The sequence below is a fragment of the Oncorhynchus nerka genome, linkage group LG5 (genome assembly GCF_034236695.1).
Source record: "Oncorhynchus nerka isolate Pitt River linkage group LG5, Oner_Uvic_2.0, whole genome shotgun sequence".
Classification (NCBI taxonomy): domain Eukaryota; kingdom Metazoa; phylum Chordata; class Actinopteri; order Salmoniformes; family Salmonidae; genus Oncorhynchus; species Oncorhynchus nerka.
Genome location: NC_088400.1, coordinates 547,246 through 564,149, shown reverse-complemented (window position 1 = coordinate 564,149; position 16,904 = coordinate 547,246). Strand labels below are relative to the sequence as shown.

General features: G+C 42.5%; 1 protein-coding gene across 4 annotated transcripts in view; it reads left to right on the top strand.

The window, feature by feature from the left end:
• Positions 1-13,907, top strand: part of LOC115124488 (highly divergent homeobox-like) — a 79,465-nt gene extending 65,558 nt beyond the window's left edge. For 2 of the 4 annotated variants that reach the window (XM_065018256.1, XM_065018260.1), the window contains 3 exons: positions 13,054-13,146; positions 13,232-13,354; positions 13,502-13,907. In XM_065018256.1, coding sequence (XP_064874328.1) covers positions 13,054-13,146; positions 13,232-13,354; positions 13,502-13,762 — 477 coding nt within the window. In that variant the 3' untranslated portion in view covers positions 13,763-13,907. Of the gene's footprint in view, positions 1-13,014; positions 13,147-13,231; positions 13,355-13,501 lie in introns of those variants that run through there. The other 2 variants (XM_065018258.1, XM_065018259.1) reach the window with 2 other exon arrangements.
• The last annotated feature ends 2,997 nt before the right edge of the window (positions 13,908-16,904 follow it).

The window sequence follows — 16,904 nt, the reverse complement described above, 5'->3', positions numbered from 1 at the left end:
AGAGACCCTGTTACGATACTAGAGACACTAGAGACCCTGTTATGACACTAGAGACCCTGTTATGATACTAGAGACACTAGAGACCCTGTTATGACACTAGAGACCCTGTTATGATACTAGAGACACTAGAGACCCTGTTACGATACTAGAGACACTAGAGACCCTGTTATGATACTAGAGACACTAGAGACCCTGTTATGATACTAGAGACACTAGAGACCCTGTTATGATACTAGAGACACTAGAGACCCTGTTACGATACTAGAGACACTAGAGACCCTGTTATGATACTAGAGACACTAGAGACCCTGTTATGACACTAGAGACTAGAGACCCTGTTATGATACTAGAGACACTAGAGACCCTGTTATGATACTAGAGACACTAGAGACCCTGTTATGACACTAGAGACCCTGTTATGACACTAGAGACCCTGTTATGACACTAGAGACCATGTTATGATACTAGAGACACTAGAGACCCTGTTATGATACTAGAGACACTAGAGACCCTGTTATGATACTAGAGACCCTGTTATGATACTAGAGACACTAGAGACCCTGTTATGACACTAGAGACCCTGTTATGATACTAGAGACACTAGAGACCCTGTTATGATACTAGAGACACTAGAGACCCTGTTATGACACTAGAGACCCTGTTATGACACTAGAGACCCTGTTATGACACTAGAGACCTTGTTATGATACTAGAGACACTAGAGACCCTGTTATGATACTAGAGACCCTGTTATGACACTAGAGACCCTGTTATGACACTAGAGACCCTGTTATGATACTAGAGACACTAGAGACCCTGTTATGACACTAGAGACCCTGTTATGATACTAGAGACCTGTTATGATACTAGAGACCCTGTTATGACACTAGAGACCCTGTTATGACACTAGAGACCCTGTTATGATACTAGAGACCCTGTTATGATACTAGAGACCCTGTTATGATACTAGAGACCCTGTTATGATACTAGAGACACTGTTATGATACTAGAGACCCTGTTATGACACTAGAGACCCTGTTATGATACTAGAGACACTAGAGACCCTGTTATGATACTAGAACCCTGTTATGATACTAGAGACCCTGTTATGATACTAGAGACCCTGTTATGACACTAGAGACCCTGTTATGATACTAGAGACCCTGTTATGATACTAGAGACACTGTTAGAGACCCTGATTAGACACTAGAGACCCTGTTATGATACTAGAGACACTAGAGACCCTGTTATGACACTAGAGACCCTGTTATGATACTAGAGACCCTGTTATGATACTAGAGACCCTGTTATGATACTAGAGACACTAGAGACCCTGTTATGACACTAGAGACCCTGTTATGACACTAGAGACCCTGTTATGATACTAGAGACCCTGTTTACTAGAGACACTAGAGACCCTGTTATGACACTAGAGACCCTGTTATGATACTACCCTGTTATGACACTAGAGACTAGAGACCCTGTTATGATACTAGAGACCCACTAGAGACCCTGTTATGATACTAGAGACCCTGTTATGATACTAGAGACACTAGAGACCCTGTTATGATACTAGAGACCCTGTTATGATACTAGAGACCCTGTTATGATACTAGAGACCCTGTTATGACACTAGAGACACTAGAGACCCTGTTATGATACTAGAGACACTAGAGACCCTGTTATGACACTAGAGACACTAGAGACCCTGTTATGATACTAGAGACACTAGAGACCCTGTTATGACACTAGAGACCCTGTTATGGCACTAGAGACCCTGTTATGATACTAGAGACCCTGTTATGATACTAGAGACCTGTTATGATACTAGAGACCCTGTTATGACACTAGAGACCCTGTTATGACACTAGAGACCCTGTTATGATACTAGAGACCCTGTTTATGACACTAGAGACCCTGTTATGACACTAGAGACCCTGTTATGACACTAGAGACCCTGTTATGATACTAGAGACACTAGAGACCCTGTTATGACACTAGAGACCCTGTTATGACACTAGAGACCCTGTTATGATAATAGAGACCCTGTTACGATACTAGAGACACTAGAGACCCTGTTATGACACTAGAGACCCTGTTATGACACTAGAGACCCTGTTATGATACTAAAGACCCTGTTATGATACTAGAGACCCTGTTATGACACTAGAGACCCTGTTATGATACTAGAGACCCTGTTATGATACTAGAGACCCTGTTATGACACTAGAGACCCTGTTATGATACTAGAGACACTAGAGACCCTGTTATGATACTAGAGACCCTGTTATGATACTAGAGACCCTGTTATGATACTAGAGACCCTGTTATGATACTAGAGACCCTGTTATGACACTAGAGACCCTGTTATGATACTAGAGACCCTGTTATGATACTAGAGACCCTGTTATGATACTAGAGACACTGTTATGACACTAGAGACCCTGTTATGACACTAGAGACCCTGTTATGACACTAGAGACCCTGTTATGATACTAGAGACACTGTTATGATACTAGAGATCCTGTTATGACACTAGAGACCCTGTTATGATACTAGAGACCCTGTTATGACACTAGAGACCCTGTTATGACACTAGAGACCCTGTTATGATACTAGAGACACTAGAGACCCTGTTATGACACTAGAGAGAGACCCTGTTATGATACTAGAGACACTAGAGACCCTGTTATGATACTAGAGACACTAGAGACCCTGTTATGATACTAGAGAACCTGTTATGATACTAGAGACACTAGAGACCCTGTTATGATACTAGAGACACTAGAGACCCTGTTATGACACTAGAGACCCTGTTATGACACTAGAGACACTAGAGACCCTGTTATGATACTAGAGACCCTGTTATGACACTAGAGACACTAGAGACCCTGTTATGATACTAGAGACACTAGAGACCCTGTTATGATACTAGAGACACTAGAGACCCTGTTATGATACTAGAGACCCTGTTATGACACTAGAGACCCTGTTATGATACTAGAGACCCTGTTACGATACTAGAGACACTAGAGACCCTGTTATGACACTAGAGACCCTGTTATGATACTAGAGACACTAGAGACCCTGTTATGACACTAGAGACCCTGTTATGATACTAGAGACACTAGAGACCCTGTTACGATACTAGAGACACTAGAGACCCTGTTATGATACTAGAGACACTAGAGACCCTGTTATGATACTAGAGACACTAGAGACCCTGTTATGATACTAGAGACACTAGAGACCCTGTTACGATACTAGAGACACTAGAGACCCTGTTATGATACTAGAGACACTAGAGACCCTGTTATGACACTAGAGACACTAGAGACCCTGTTATGATACTAGAGACACTAGAGACCCTGTTATGATACTAGAGACACTAGAGACCCTGTTATGACACTAGAGACCCTGTTATGACACTAGAGACCCTGTTATGACACTAGAGACCATGTTATGATACTAGAGACACTAGAGACCCTGTTATGATACTAGAGACACTAGAGACCCTGTTATGATACTAGAGACCCTGTTACGATACTAGAGACACTAGAGACCCTGTTATGACACTAGAGACCCTGTTATGATACTAGAGACACTAGAGACCCTGTTATGATACTAGAGACACTAGAGACCCTGTTATGACACTAGAGACCCTGTTATGACACTAGAGACCCTGTTATGACACTAGAGACCTTGTTATGATACTAGAGACACTAGAGACCCTGTTATGATACTAGAGACCCTGTTATGACACTAGAGACCCTGTTATGACACTAGAGACCTTGTTATGATACTAGAGACACTAGAGACCCTGTTATGACACTAGAGACCCTGTTATGACACTAGAGACCTTGTTATTATACTAGAGACCCTGTTATGACACTAGAGACCCTGTTATGACACTAGAGACCCTGTTATGATACTAGAGACCCTGTTATGATACTAGAGACCCTGTTATGATACTAGAGACCCTGTTATGATACTAGAGACACTGTTATGATACTAGAGATCCTGTTATGACACTAGAGACCCTGTTATGATACTAGAGACACTAGAGACCCTGTTATGATACTAGAGACCCTGTTATGATACTAGAGACCCTGTTATGACACTAGAGACCCTGTTATGATACTAGAGACACTAGAGACCCTGTTATGATACTAGAGACCCTGTTATGATACTAGAGACCCTGTTATACACTAGAGACCCTGTTATGATACTAGAGACCCTGTTATGATACTAGAGACACCCCTGTTACTAGAGACACTAGAGACCCTGTTATGATACTAGAGACACTAGAGACCCTGTTATGATACTAGAGACCCTGTTATGATACTAGAGACCCTGTTATGATACTAGAGACACTAGAGACCCTGTTATGACACTAGAGACCCTGTTATGATAATAGAGACCCTGTTACGATACTAGAGACACTAGAGACCCTGTTATGATACTAGAGACCCTGTTATGACACTAGAGACCCTGTTATGACACTAGAGACCCTGTTATGATACTAGAGACCCTGTTATGATACTAGAGACCCTGTTATGACACTAGAGACCCTGTTATGACACTAGAGACCCTGTTATGACACTAGAGACCCTGTTATGACACTAGAGACCCTGTTATGATACTAGAGACACTAGAGACCCTGTTATGATACTAGAGACCCTGTTATGATACTAGAGACCCTGTTATGATACTAGAGACCCTGTTATGATACTAGAGACCCTGTTATGACACTAGAGACCCTGTTATGACACTAGAGACCCTGTTTGATGATACTAGAGACCCTGTTATGATACTAGAGACCCTGTTATGACACTAGAGACCCTGTTATGACACTAGAGACCCTGTTATGACACTAGAGACCCTGTTATGATACTAGAGACACTAGAGACCCTGTTATGATACTAGAGACACTAGAGACCCTGTTATGATACTAGAGACCCTGTTATGACACTAGAGACCCTGTTATGACACTAGAGACCCTGTTATGATACTAGAGACACTAGAGACCCTGTTATGACACTAGAGAGAGACCCTGTTATGATACTAGAGACACTAGAGACCCTGTTATGATACTAGAGACACTAGAGACCCTGTTATGATACTAGAGAACCTGTTATGATACTAGAGACACTAGAGACCCTGTTATGATACTAGAGACACTAGAGACCCTGTTATGACACTAGAGACCCTGTTATGACACTAGAGACACTAGAGACCCTGTTATGATACTAGAGACCCTGTTATGACACTAGAGACACTAGAGACCCTGTTATGATACTAGAGACACTAGAGACCCTGTTATGATACTAGAGACACTAGAGACCCTGTTATGATACTAGAGACCCTGTTATGACACTAGAGACCCTGTTATGATACTAGAGACCCTGTTATGATACTAGAGACACTAGAGACCCTGTTATGACACTAGAGACCCTGTTATGATACTAGAGACACTAGAGACCCTGTTATGACACTAGAGACCCTGTTATGATACTAGAGACACTAGAGACCCTGTTATGATACTAGAGACACTAGAGACCCTGTTATGATACTAGAGACACTAGAGACCCTGTTACGATACTAGAGACACTAGAGACCCTGTTATGATACTAGAGACACTAGAGACCCTGTTATGATACTAGAGACACTAGAGACCCTGTTATGATACTAGAGACACTAGAGACCCTGTTATGACACTAGAGACACTAGAGACCCTGTTATGATACTAGAGACACTAGAGACCCTGTTATGATACTAGAGACACTAGAGACCCTGTTATGACACTAGAGACCCTGTTATGACACTAGAGACCCTGTTATGACACTAGAGACCATGTTATGATACTAGAGACACTAGAGACCCTGTTATGATACTAGAGACACTAGAGACCCTGTTATGATACTAGAGACCCTGTTACGATACTAGAGACACTAGAGACCCTGTTATGACACTAGAGACCCTGTTATGATACTAGAGACACTAGAGACCCTGTTATGATACTAGAGACACTAGAGACCCTGTTATGACACTAGAGACCCTGTTATGACACTAGAGACCCTGTTATGACACTAGAGACCTTGTTATGATACTAGAGACACTAGAGACCCTGTTATGATACTAGAGACCCTGTTATGACACTAGAGACCCTGTTATGACACTAGAGACCTTGTTATGATACTAGAGACACTAGAGACCCTGTTATGACACTAGAGACCCTGTTATGACACTAGAGACCTGTTATGATACTAGAGACCCTGTTATGACACTAGAGACCCTGTTATGACACTAGAGACCCTGTTATGATACTAGAGACCCTGTTATGATACTAGAGACCCTGTTATGATACTAGAGACCCTGTTATGATACTAGAGACACTGTTATGATACTAGAGATCCTGTTATGACACTAGAGACCCTGTTATGATACTAGAGACACTAGAGACCCTGTTATGATACTAGAGACCCTGTTATGATACTAGAGACCCTGTTATGACACTAGAGACCCTGTTATGATACTAGAGACACTAGAGACCCTGTTATGATACTAGAGACCCTGTTATGATACTAGAGACCCTGTTATACACTAGAGACCCTGTTATGATACTAGAGACCCTGTTATGATACTAGAGACACTAGAGACCCTGTTACGATACTAGAGACCCTGTTACGATACTAGAGACACTAGAGACCCTGTTATGACACTAGAGACCCTGTTATGATACTAGAGACCCTGTTATGATACTAGAGACCCTGTTATGATACTAGAGACACTAGAGACCCTGTTATGACACTAGAGACCCTGTTATGACACTAGAGACCCTGTTATGATACTAGAGACCCTGTTATGACACTAGAGACCCTGTTATGATACTAGAGACCCTGTTATGATACTAGAGACCCTGACACTATGATACTAGAGACCCTGTTATGATACTAGAGACCCTGTTATGATACTAGAGACCCTGTTATGATACTAGAGACCCTGTTATGACACTAGAGACACTAGAGACCCTGTTATGACACTAGAGACCCTGTTACGATACTAGAGACACTAGAGACCCTGTTATGATACTAGAGACCCTGTTATGACACTAGAGACCCTGTTATGACACTAGAGACCCTGTTATGATACTAAAGACCCTGTTATGATACTAGAGACCCTGTTATGACACTAGAGACCCTGTTATGACACTAGAGACCCTGTTATGACACTAGAGACCCTGTTATGACACTAGAGACCCTGTTATGATACTAGAGACACTAGAGACCCTGTTATGATACTAGAGACCCTGTTATGATACTAGAGACCCTGTTATGATACTAGAGACCCTGTTATGACACTAGAGACCCTGTTATGACACTAGAGACCCTGTTATGATACTAGAGACCCTGTTATGATACTAGAGACCCTGTTATGATACTAGAGACCTGTTATGACACTAGAGACCCTGTTATGATACTAGAGACCCTGTTATGACACTAGAGACCCTGTTATGATACTAGAGACACTGTTATGATACTAGAGACCCTGTTATGACACTAGAGACCCTGTTATGATACTAGAGACCCTGTTATGACACTAGAGACCCTGTTATGACACTAGAGACCCTGTTATGATACTAGAGACACTAGAGACCCTGTTATGACACTAGAGAGAGACCCTGTTATGATACTAGAGACACTAGAGACCCTGTTATGATACTAGAGACACTAGAGACCCTGTTATGATACTAGAGAACCTGTTATGATACTAGAGACACTAGAGACCCTGTTATGATACTAGAGACACTAGAGACCCTGTTATGATACTAGAGACCCTGTTATGACACTAGAGACACTAGAGACCCTGTTATGATACTAGAGACCCTGTTATGACACTACTAGAGACCCTGTTATGATACTAGAGACACTAGAGACCCTGTTATGACTAGAGACACTAGAGACCCTGTTATGATACTAGAGACCCTGTTATGACACTAGAGACCCTGTTATGATACTAGAGACCCTGTTACGATACTAGAGACACTAGAGACCCTGTTATGACACTAGAGACCCTGTTATGATACTAGAGACACTAGAGACCCTGTTATGACACTAGAGACCCTGTTATGATACTAGAGACACTAGAGACCCTGTTATGATACTAGAGACACTAGAGACCCTGTTATGACACTAGAGACCCTGTTATGATACTAGAGACACTAGAGACCCTGTTATGATACTAGAGACACTAGAGACCCCTGATACTAGAGACACTAGAGACCCTGTTATGATACTAGAGACACTAGAGACCCTGTTATGACACTAGAGACACTAGAGACCCTGTTATGATACTAGAGACACTAGAGACCCTGTTATGATACTAGAGACACTAGAGACCCTGTTATGACACTAGAGACCCTGTTATGACACTAGAGACCTGTTATGACACTAGAGACCATGTTATGATACTAGAGACACTAGAGACCCTGTTATGATACTAGAGACACTAGAGACCCTGTTATGATACTAGAGACCCTGTTACGATACTGACACTAGAGACCCTGTTATGACACTAGAGACCCTGTTATGATACTAGAGACACTAGAGACCCTGTTATGATACTAGAGACACTAGAGACCCTGTTATGACACTAGAGACCCTGTTATGACACTAGAGACCCTGTTATGACACTAGAGACCTTGTTATGATACTAGAGACACTAGAGACCCTGTTATGATACTAGAGACCCTGTTATGACACTAGAGACCCTGTTATGACACTAGACACTAGAGACCTTGTTATGATACTAGAGACACTAGAGACCCTGTTATGACACTACCCTGTTATGACACTAGAGACCCTGTTATTATACTAGAGACCCTGTTATGACACTAGAGACCCTGTTATGACACTAGAGACCCTGTTATGATACTAGAGACCCTGTTATGATACTAGAGACCCTGTTATGATACTAGAGACCCTGTTATGATACTAGAGACACTGTTATGATACTAGAGATCCTGTTATGACACTAGAGACCCTGTTATGATACTAGAGACACTAGAGACCCTGTTATGATACTAGAGACCCTGTTATGATACTAGAGACCCTGTTATGACACTAGAGACCCTGTTATGATACTAGAGACACTAGAGACCCTGTTATGATACTAGAGACCCTGTTATGATACTAGAGACCCTGTTATACACTAGAGACCCTGTTATGATACTAGAGACCCTGTTATGATACTAGAGACACTAGAGACCCTGTTACGATACTAGAGACCCTGTTACGATACTAGAGACACTAGAGACCCTGTTATGACACTAGAGACCCTGTTATGATACTAGAGACCCTGTTATGATACTAGAGACCCTGTTATGATACTAGAGACACTAGAGACCCTGTTATGACACTAGAGACCCTGTTATGACACTAGAGACCCTGTTATGATACTAGAGACCCTGTTATGACACTAGAGACCCTGTTATGATACTAGAGACCCTGTTATGATACTAGAGACCCTGTTATGACACTAGAGACACTAGAGACCCTGTTATGATACTAGAGACCCTGTTATGATACTAGAGACCCTGTTATGATACTAGAGACCCTGTTATGACACTAGAGACACTAGAGACCCTGTTATGACACTAGAGACCCTGTTATGATACTAGAGACCCTGTTATGATACTAGAGACCCTGTTATGACACTAGAGACACTAGAGACCCTGTTATGATACTAGAGACACTAGAGACCCTGTTATGACACTAGAGACACTAGAGACCCTGTTATGATACTAGAGACACTAGAGACCCTGTTATGACACTAGAGACCCTGTTATGGCACTAGAGACCCTGTTATGATACTAGAGACCCTGTTATGATACTAGAGACCCTGTTATGATACTAGAGACCCTGTTATGACACTAGAGACCCTGTTATGACACTAGAGACCCTGTTATGATACTAGAGACCCTGTTATGATACTAGAGATCCTGTTATGACACTAGAGACCCTGTTATGACACTAGAGACCCTGTTACGATACTAGAGACACTAGAGACCCTGTTATGACACTAGAGACCCTGTTATGACACTAGAGACCCTGTTATGATAATAGAGACCCTGTTACGATACTAGAGACACTAGAGACCCTGTTATGATACTAGAGACCCTGTTATGACACTAGAGACCCTGTTATGACACTAGAGACCCTGTTATGATACTAAAGACCCTGTTATGATACTAGAGACCCTGTTATGATACTAGAGACCCTGTTATGATACTAGAGACCCTGTTATGATACTAGAGACCCTGTTATGACACTAGAGACCCTGTTATGATACTAGAGACCCTGTTATGATACTAGAGACCCTGTTATGATACTAGAGACCCTGTTATGATACTAGAGACACTAGAGACCCTGTTATGACACTAGAGACCCTGTTATGATACTAGAGACCCTGTTATGATACTAGAGACCCTGTTATGATACTAGAGACCCTGTTATGATACTAGAGACACTAGAGACCCTGTTATGATACTAGAGACACTAGAGACCCTGTTATGATACTAGAGACCTTGTTATGACACTAGAGACCCTGTTATGACACTAGAGACCCTGTTATGATACTAGAGACCCTGTTATGATACTAGAGACACTAGAGACCCTGTTATGATACTAGAGACGCTGTTATGATACTAGAGACACTAGAGACCCTGTTATGACACTAGAGACCCTGTTATGATACTAGAGACCCTGTTATGATACTAGAGACACTAGAGACCCTGTTATGACACTAGAGACCCTGTTATGATACTAGAGACCCTGTTATCATACTAGAGACCCTGTTATGATACTAGAGACCCTGTTATGATACTAGAGACCCTGTTATGATACTAGAGACCCTGTTATGATACTAGAGATCCTGTTATGACACTAGAGACCCTGTTATGATACTAGAGACACTAGAGACCCTGTTATGACACTAGAGACCCTGTTATGACACTAGAGACCCTGTAATGATACTAGAGAGACCCTGTTATGACACTAGAGACCCTGTTATGATACTAGAGAGACCCTGTTATGATACTAGAGACACTAGAGAGACCCTGTTATGATACTAGAGACACTAGAGACCCTGTTATGATACTAGAGACACTAGAGAGACCCTGTTATGATACTAGAGACCCTGTTATGACACTAGAGACCCTGTTATGATACTAGAGACACTAGAGACCCTGTTATGAGACTAGAGACCCTGTTATGATACTAGAGACCCTGTTATGATACTAGAGACCCTGTTATGATACTAGAGACCCTGTTATGATACTAGAGACACTAGAGAGACCCTGTTATGAGACTAGAGACACTAGAGAGACCCTGTTATGATACTAGAGACACTAGAGAGACCCTGTTATGAGACTAGAGACCCTGTTATGATACTAGAGACCCTGTTATGATACTAGAGACCCTGTTATGATACTAGAGACACTAGAGAGACCCTGTTATGATACTAGAGACCCTGTTATGATACTAGAGACACTAGAGACCCTGTTATGATACTAGAGACACTAGAGAGACCCTGTTATGATACTAGAGACCATGTTATGACACTAGAGACCCTGTTATGATACTAGAGACACTAGAGACCCTGTTATGATACTAGAGACCCTGTTATGATACTAGAGACACTAGAGACCCTGTTATGATACTAGAGACCCTGTTATGATACTAGAGACACTAGAGACCCTGTTATGACACTAGAGACCCTGTTATTATACTAGAGACCCTGTTATGATACTAGAGACACTAGAGACCCTGTTATGACACTAGAGACCCTGTTATGATACTAGAGACACTAGAGACCCTGTTATGATACTAGAGACACCAGAGACCCTGTTATGACACCAGAGACCCTGTTATGATACTAGAGACACTGTTATGATACTAGAGACCCTGTTATGACACTAGAGACACTAGAGACGCTGTTATGATACTAGAGACACTGTTATGATACTAGAGACCCTGTTATGATACTAGAGACACTAGAGACGCTGTTATGACACTAGAGACCCTGTTATGACACTAGAGACCCTGTTATGACACTAGAGACACTAGAGACCCTGTTATGACACTAGAGACACTAGAGACCCTGTTATGACACTAGAGACCCTGTTATGACACTAGAGACCCTGTTATGATACTAGAGACCCTGTTATGATACTAGAGACCCTGTTACGATACTAGAGACCCTGTTATGATACTAGAGACCCTGTTATGACACTAGAGACCCTGTTATGATACTAGAGACCCTGTTATGATACTAGAGAGACCCTGTTATGATACTAGAGACCCTGTTATGACACTAGAGACCCTGTTATGATACTAGAGACCCTGTTATGATACTAGAGACACTAGAGACCCTGTTATGATACTAGAGACCCTGTTATGACACTAGAGACCCTGTTATGATACTAGAGACCCTGTTATGACACTAGAGACCCTGTTATGATACTAGAGACCCTGTTATGACACTAGAGACCCTGTTATGATACTAGAGACACTAGAGACCCTGTTATGATACTAGAGACCCTGTTATGACACTAGAGACCCTGTTATGATACTAGAGACACTAGAGACCCTGTTATGATACTAGAGACCCTGTTATGATACTAGAGACCCTGTTATGACACTAGAGACCCTGTTATGATACTAGAGACCCTGTTATGACACTAGAGACCCTGTTATGATACTAGAGACCCTGTTATGACACTAGAGACCCTGTTATGATACTAGAGACACTAGAGACCCTGTTATGATACTAGAGACCCTGTTATGACACTAGAGACCCTGTTATGATACTAGAGACACTAGAGACCCTGTTATGATACTAGAGACCCTGTTATGATACTAGAGACCCTGTTATGACACTAGAGACCCTGTTATGATACTAGAGACCCTGTTATGATTTTAGCCACTGATTATATAGGGTTGTGTTTCCTGACAGATTTAGTCACTGATTATAGAGGGTTGTGTTTCCTGACAGAAGATAGAGGTGATTGATGATGATGATGATGATGATGGTGTTGAGATGGTCGGATCTGATATGGAAAACATGCAGAACCTTCTGGAGTTTAAGGTGATGGAACACACACACACACACACACACAGCCATACCATGATGTGTATAGGCCAGTATGCCATGTTGTCTGTGTGTGTTTCAGCTTGAGGAGGTGCAGTATCTGGAGAGCCAACTAGAGAATCAGAATCAGAGATATTATGAGTTGGAGACTTTCACCAAGAGTCTTCTGAACGCTGTAAGGACCAACAACCTGGACAGACAACAGGTACACACACACAACCACACGTACACTTACATACACAACATAATTTCATTTCGAAGCAGCATAGTGTGTCTCTGACTGTGTGTGTGTGTGTGTGTGTGTGTGTGTGTGTGTGTGTGTGTGTGTGTGTGTGTGTGTGTGTGTGTGTAGGAACTTCTAGCCAGTCTACCTCAGCCTGCAGATCAGGACTGGGACATGAGTCCAGAGGGAGGAGCCAACCCCATCTCCATAACAACAAACTCTGCATCCAATCACGAGTCCCCGTTGGCCGGGAGCAATGACGAGACACCATTGGTCAACCCCAACAAGGACCTCCCATTGGTCACTCTAAACGAAGACGGTTCATTGATTGCTGAGCTCAATGAGTCGTCTGTATCAGAGGAACTAGAGACTGAGACCGGACCAGAGTGACTGACACACACACTCCACACCCTGTGCCTGTGGAAGGATCCTAAACTAACTGTGCTGGGCTCACAATGCCTTTTATATTACTTATCACTACGCCTTGTCTGGTCTAGTATCAGACACAACAATAAACAGACTCCATAATAACTGACCTGACGACTCTGTCTGTTGTTACTCTGCCCAGAATGTCTGTTACTGTCTGTTACCATCCAGAATGTCTGTTACCATCCAGAATGTCTGTTACCATGCAGAATGTCTGTTACTGTCTGTTACCATCCACAATGTCTGTTACTGTCTGTTACCATCCAGAATGTCTGTTACTGTCTGTTACCACCCAGAATGTCTGTTACCATCCAGAATGTCTGTTACCATCCAGCATGTCTGTTACTGTCTGTTACCATCCAGAATGTCTGTTACTGTCTGTTACCACCCAGAATGTCTGTTACTCTGTTGGCTGTCTGTTACCATGCAGAATGTCTGTGACTGTCTGTTACCACCCAGAATGTCTGTTACCATCCAGCATGTCTGTTACTGTCTGTTACCATCCAGAATGTCTGTTACTGTCTGTTACCATCCAGAATGTCTGTTACTGTCTGTTACCACCCAGAATGTCTGTTACTGTCTGTTACCATGCAGAATGTCTGTTACTCTGTTGGCTGTCTGTTACCATCCAGAATGTTTGTTACTGTCTGTTACCATGCAGAATGTATGTTACTCTGTTGGCTGTCTGTTACCATCCAGAATGTCTGTTACTCTGTTGGCTGTCTGTTACCATGCAGAATGTCTGTTACTCTGTTGGCTGTCTGTTACCATGCAGAATGTCTGTGACTGTCTGTTACCATCCAGAATGTCTGTTACTGTCTGTTACCATGCAGAATGTATGTTACTCTGTTGGCTGTCTGTTACCATCCAGAATGTCTGTTACTCTGTTGGCTGTCTGTTACCATCCAGAATGTCTGTTACTCTGTGACTGTCTGTTACCATCCAGAATGTCTGTTACTCTGTTGGCTGTCTGTTACCATGCAGAATGTCTGTTACTCTGTTGGCTGTCTGTTACCATGCAGAATGTCTGCTACTCTGTTGGCTGTCTGTTACCATCCAGAATGTCTGTTACTGTATGTTACCATCCAGAATGTCTGTTACTCTGTGACTGTCTGTTACCATGCAGAATGTCTGTTACTCTGTTGGCTGTCTGTTACCATCCAGAATGTATGTTACTCTGTTGGCTGTCTGTTACCATGCAGAATGTCTGTTACTCTGTTGGCTGTCTGTTACCATCCAGAATGTCTGTTACTCTGTTGGCTGTCTGTTACCATGTAGAATGTCTGTTACTCTGTTGGCTGTCTGTTACCATCCAGAATGTCTGTTACTCTGTTGGCTGTCTGTTACCATGTAGAATGTCTGTTACTCTATTGGCTGTCTGTTACCATCCAGAATGTCTGTTACTCTGTTGGCTGTCTGTTACCATCCAGAATGTCTGTTACTGTCTGTTACCATCCAGAATGTCTGTTACTCTGTTGGCTGTCTGTTACCATCCATAATGTCTGTGACTGTCTGTTACCATCCAGAATGTCTGTTACTCTGTTGGCTGTCTGTTACTCTGTTGGCTGTCTGTTACCATCCAGAATGTATGTTACTCTGTTGGCTGTCTGTTACCATCCAGAATGTCTGTTACTCTGTTGGCTGTCTGTTACCATCCAGAATGTCTGTTACTCTGTTGGCTGTCTGTTACCATGCAGAATGTATGTTACCATCCAGAATGTCTGTTACTGTCTGTTACCATCCAGAATGTCTGTTACTCTGTTGGCTGTCTGTTACCATCCAGCATGTCTGTTACTCTGTTGGCTGTCTGTTACCATGCAGAATGTCTGTTACTGTCTGTTACCATCCAGAATGTCTGTTACTCTGTTGGCTGTCTGTTGCCATGCAGAATGTCTGTTACTCTGTTGGCTGTCTGTTACCATGCAAAATGTCTGTTACCATGCAGAATGTTTGTTACTCTGTTGGCTGTCTGTTGCCATGCAGAATGTCTGTTACTCTGTTGGCTGTCTGTTACCATCCAGAATGTCTGTTACTCTGTTGGCTGTCTGTTACCATCCATAATGTATGTTACTCTGTTGGCTGTCTGTTACCATGCAGAATGTCTGTTACTCTGTTGGCTGTCTGTTACCATCCAGAATGTCTGTTACCATCCAGAATGTCTGTTACCATCCCAAATGTCTGTTTCTGTCTGTTATAGTTAGAGTTATGTGGTGGGAGAGTTCTTTAGGAGAGTTATGTGGTGGGAGAGTTCTATAGGAGAGTTATGTGGTGGGAGAGTTCTATAGGAGAGTTATGTGGTGGGAGAGTTCTATAGGAGAGTTATGTGGTGGGAGAGTTCTTTAGGAGAGTTATGTGGTGGGAGAGTTCTATAGGAGAGTTATGTGGTGGGAGAGTTCTTTAGGAGAGTTATGTGGTGGGAGAGTTCTATAGGAGAGTTATGTGGTGGGAGAGTTCTATAGGAGAGTTATGTGGTGGGAGAGTTCTATAGGAGAGTTATGTGGTGGGAGAGTTCTATAGGAGAGTTATGTGGTGGGAGAGTTCTACAGTATAGTTATGTGGTGGGAGAGTTCTATAGAGAGAGTTATGTGGTGGGAGAGTTCTATAGTATAGTTATGTGGTGGGAGAGTTCTATAGGAGAGTTGTGGTGGGAGAGTTCTGTATAGAGATGGGAGAGTTTTATAGGAGAGTTATGTGGTGGGAGAGTTCTGTGAGAGTGGGAGAGTTCTATAGTATAGTTATGTTTTATGACAGTTCTATAGGAGAGTTATGTGGTGGGAGAGTTCTATAGGAGAGTTATGTTTTATGACAGTTCTATAGGAGAGTTATGTGGTGGGAGAGTTCTATAGGAGAGTTATGTGGTGGGAGAGTTCTATAGGAGAGTTATGTGGTGGGAGAGTTCTATAGTATAGTTATGTGGTGGGAGAGTTCTATAGGAGAGTTATGTGGTGGGAGAGTTCTATAGGAGAGTTATGTGGTGGGAGAGTTCTGTAGGAGAGTTATGTTTTATGAGAGTTCTATAGGAGAGTTATGTGGTGGGAGAGTTCTATAGGAGAGTTATGTGGTGGGAGAGTTCTATAGTATAGTTATGTGGTGGGAGAGTTCTATA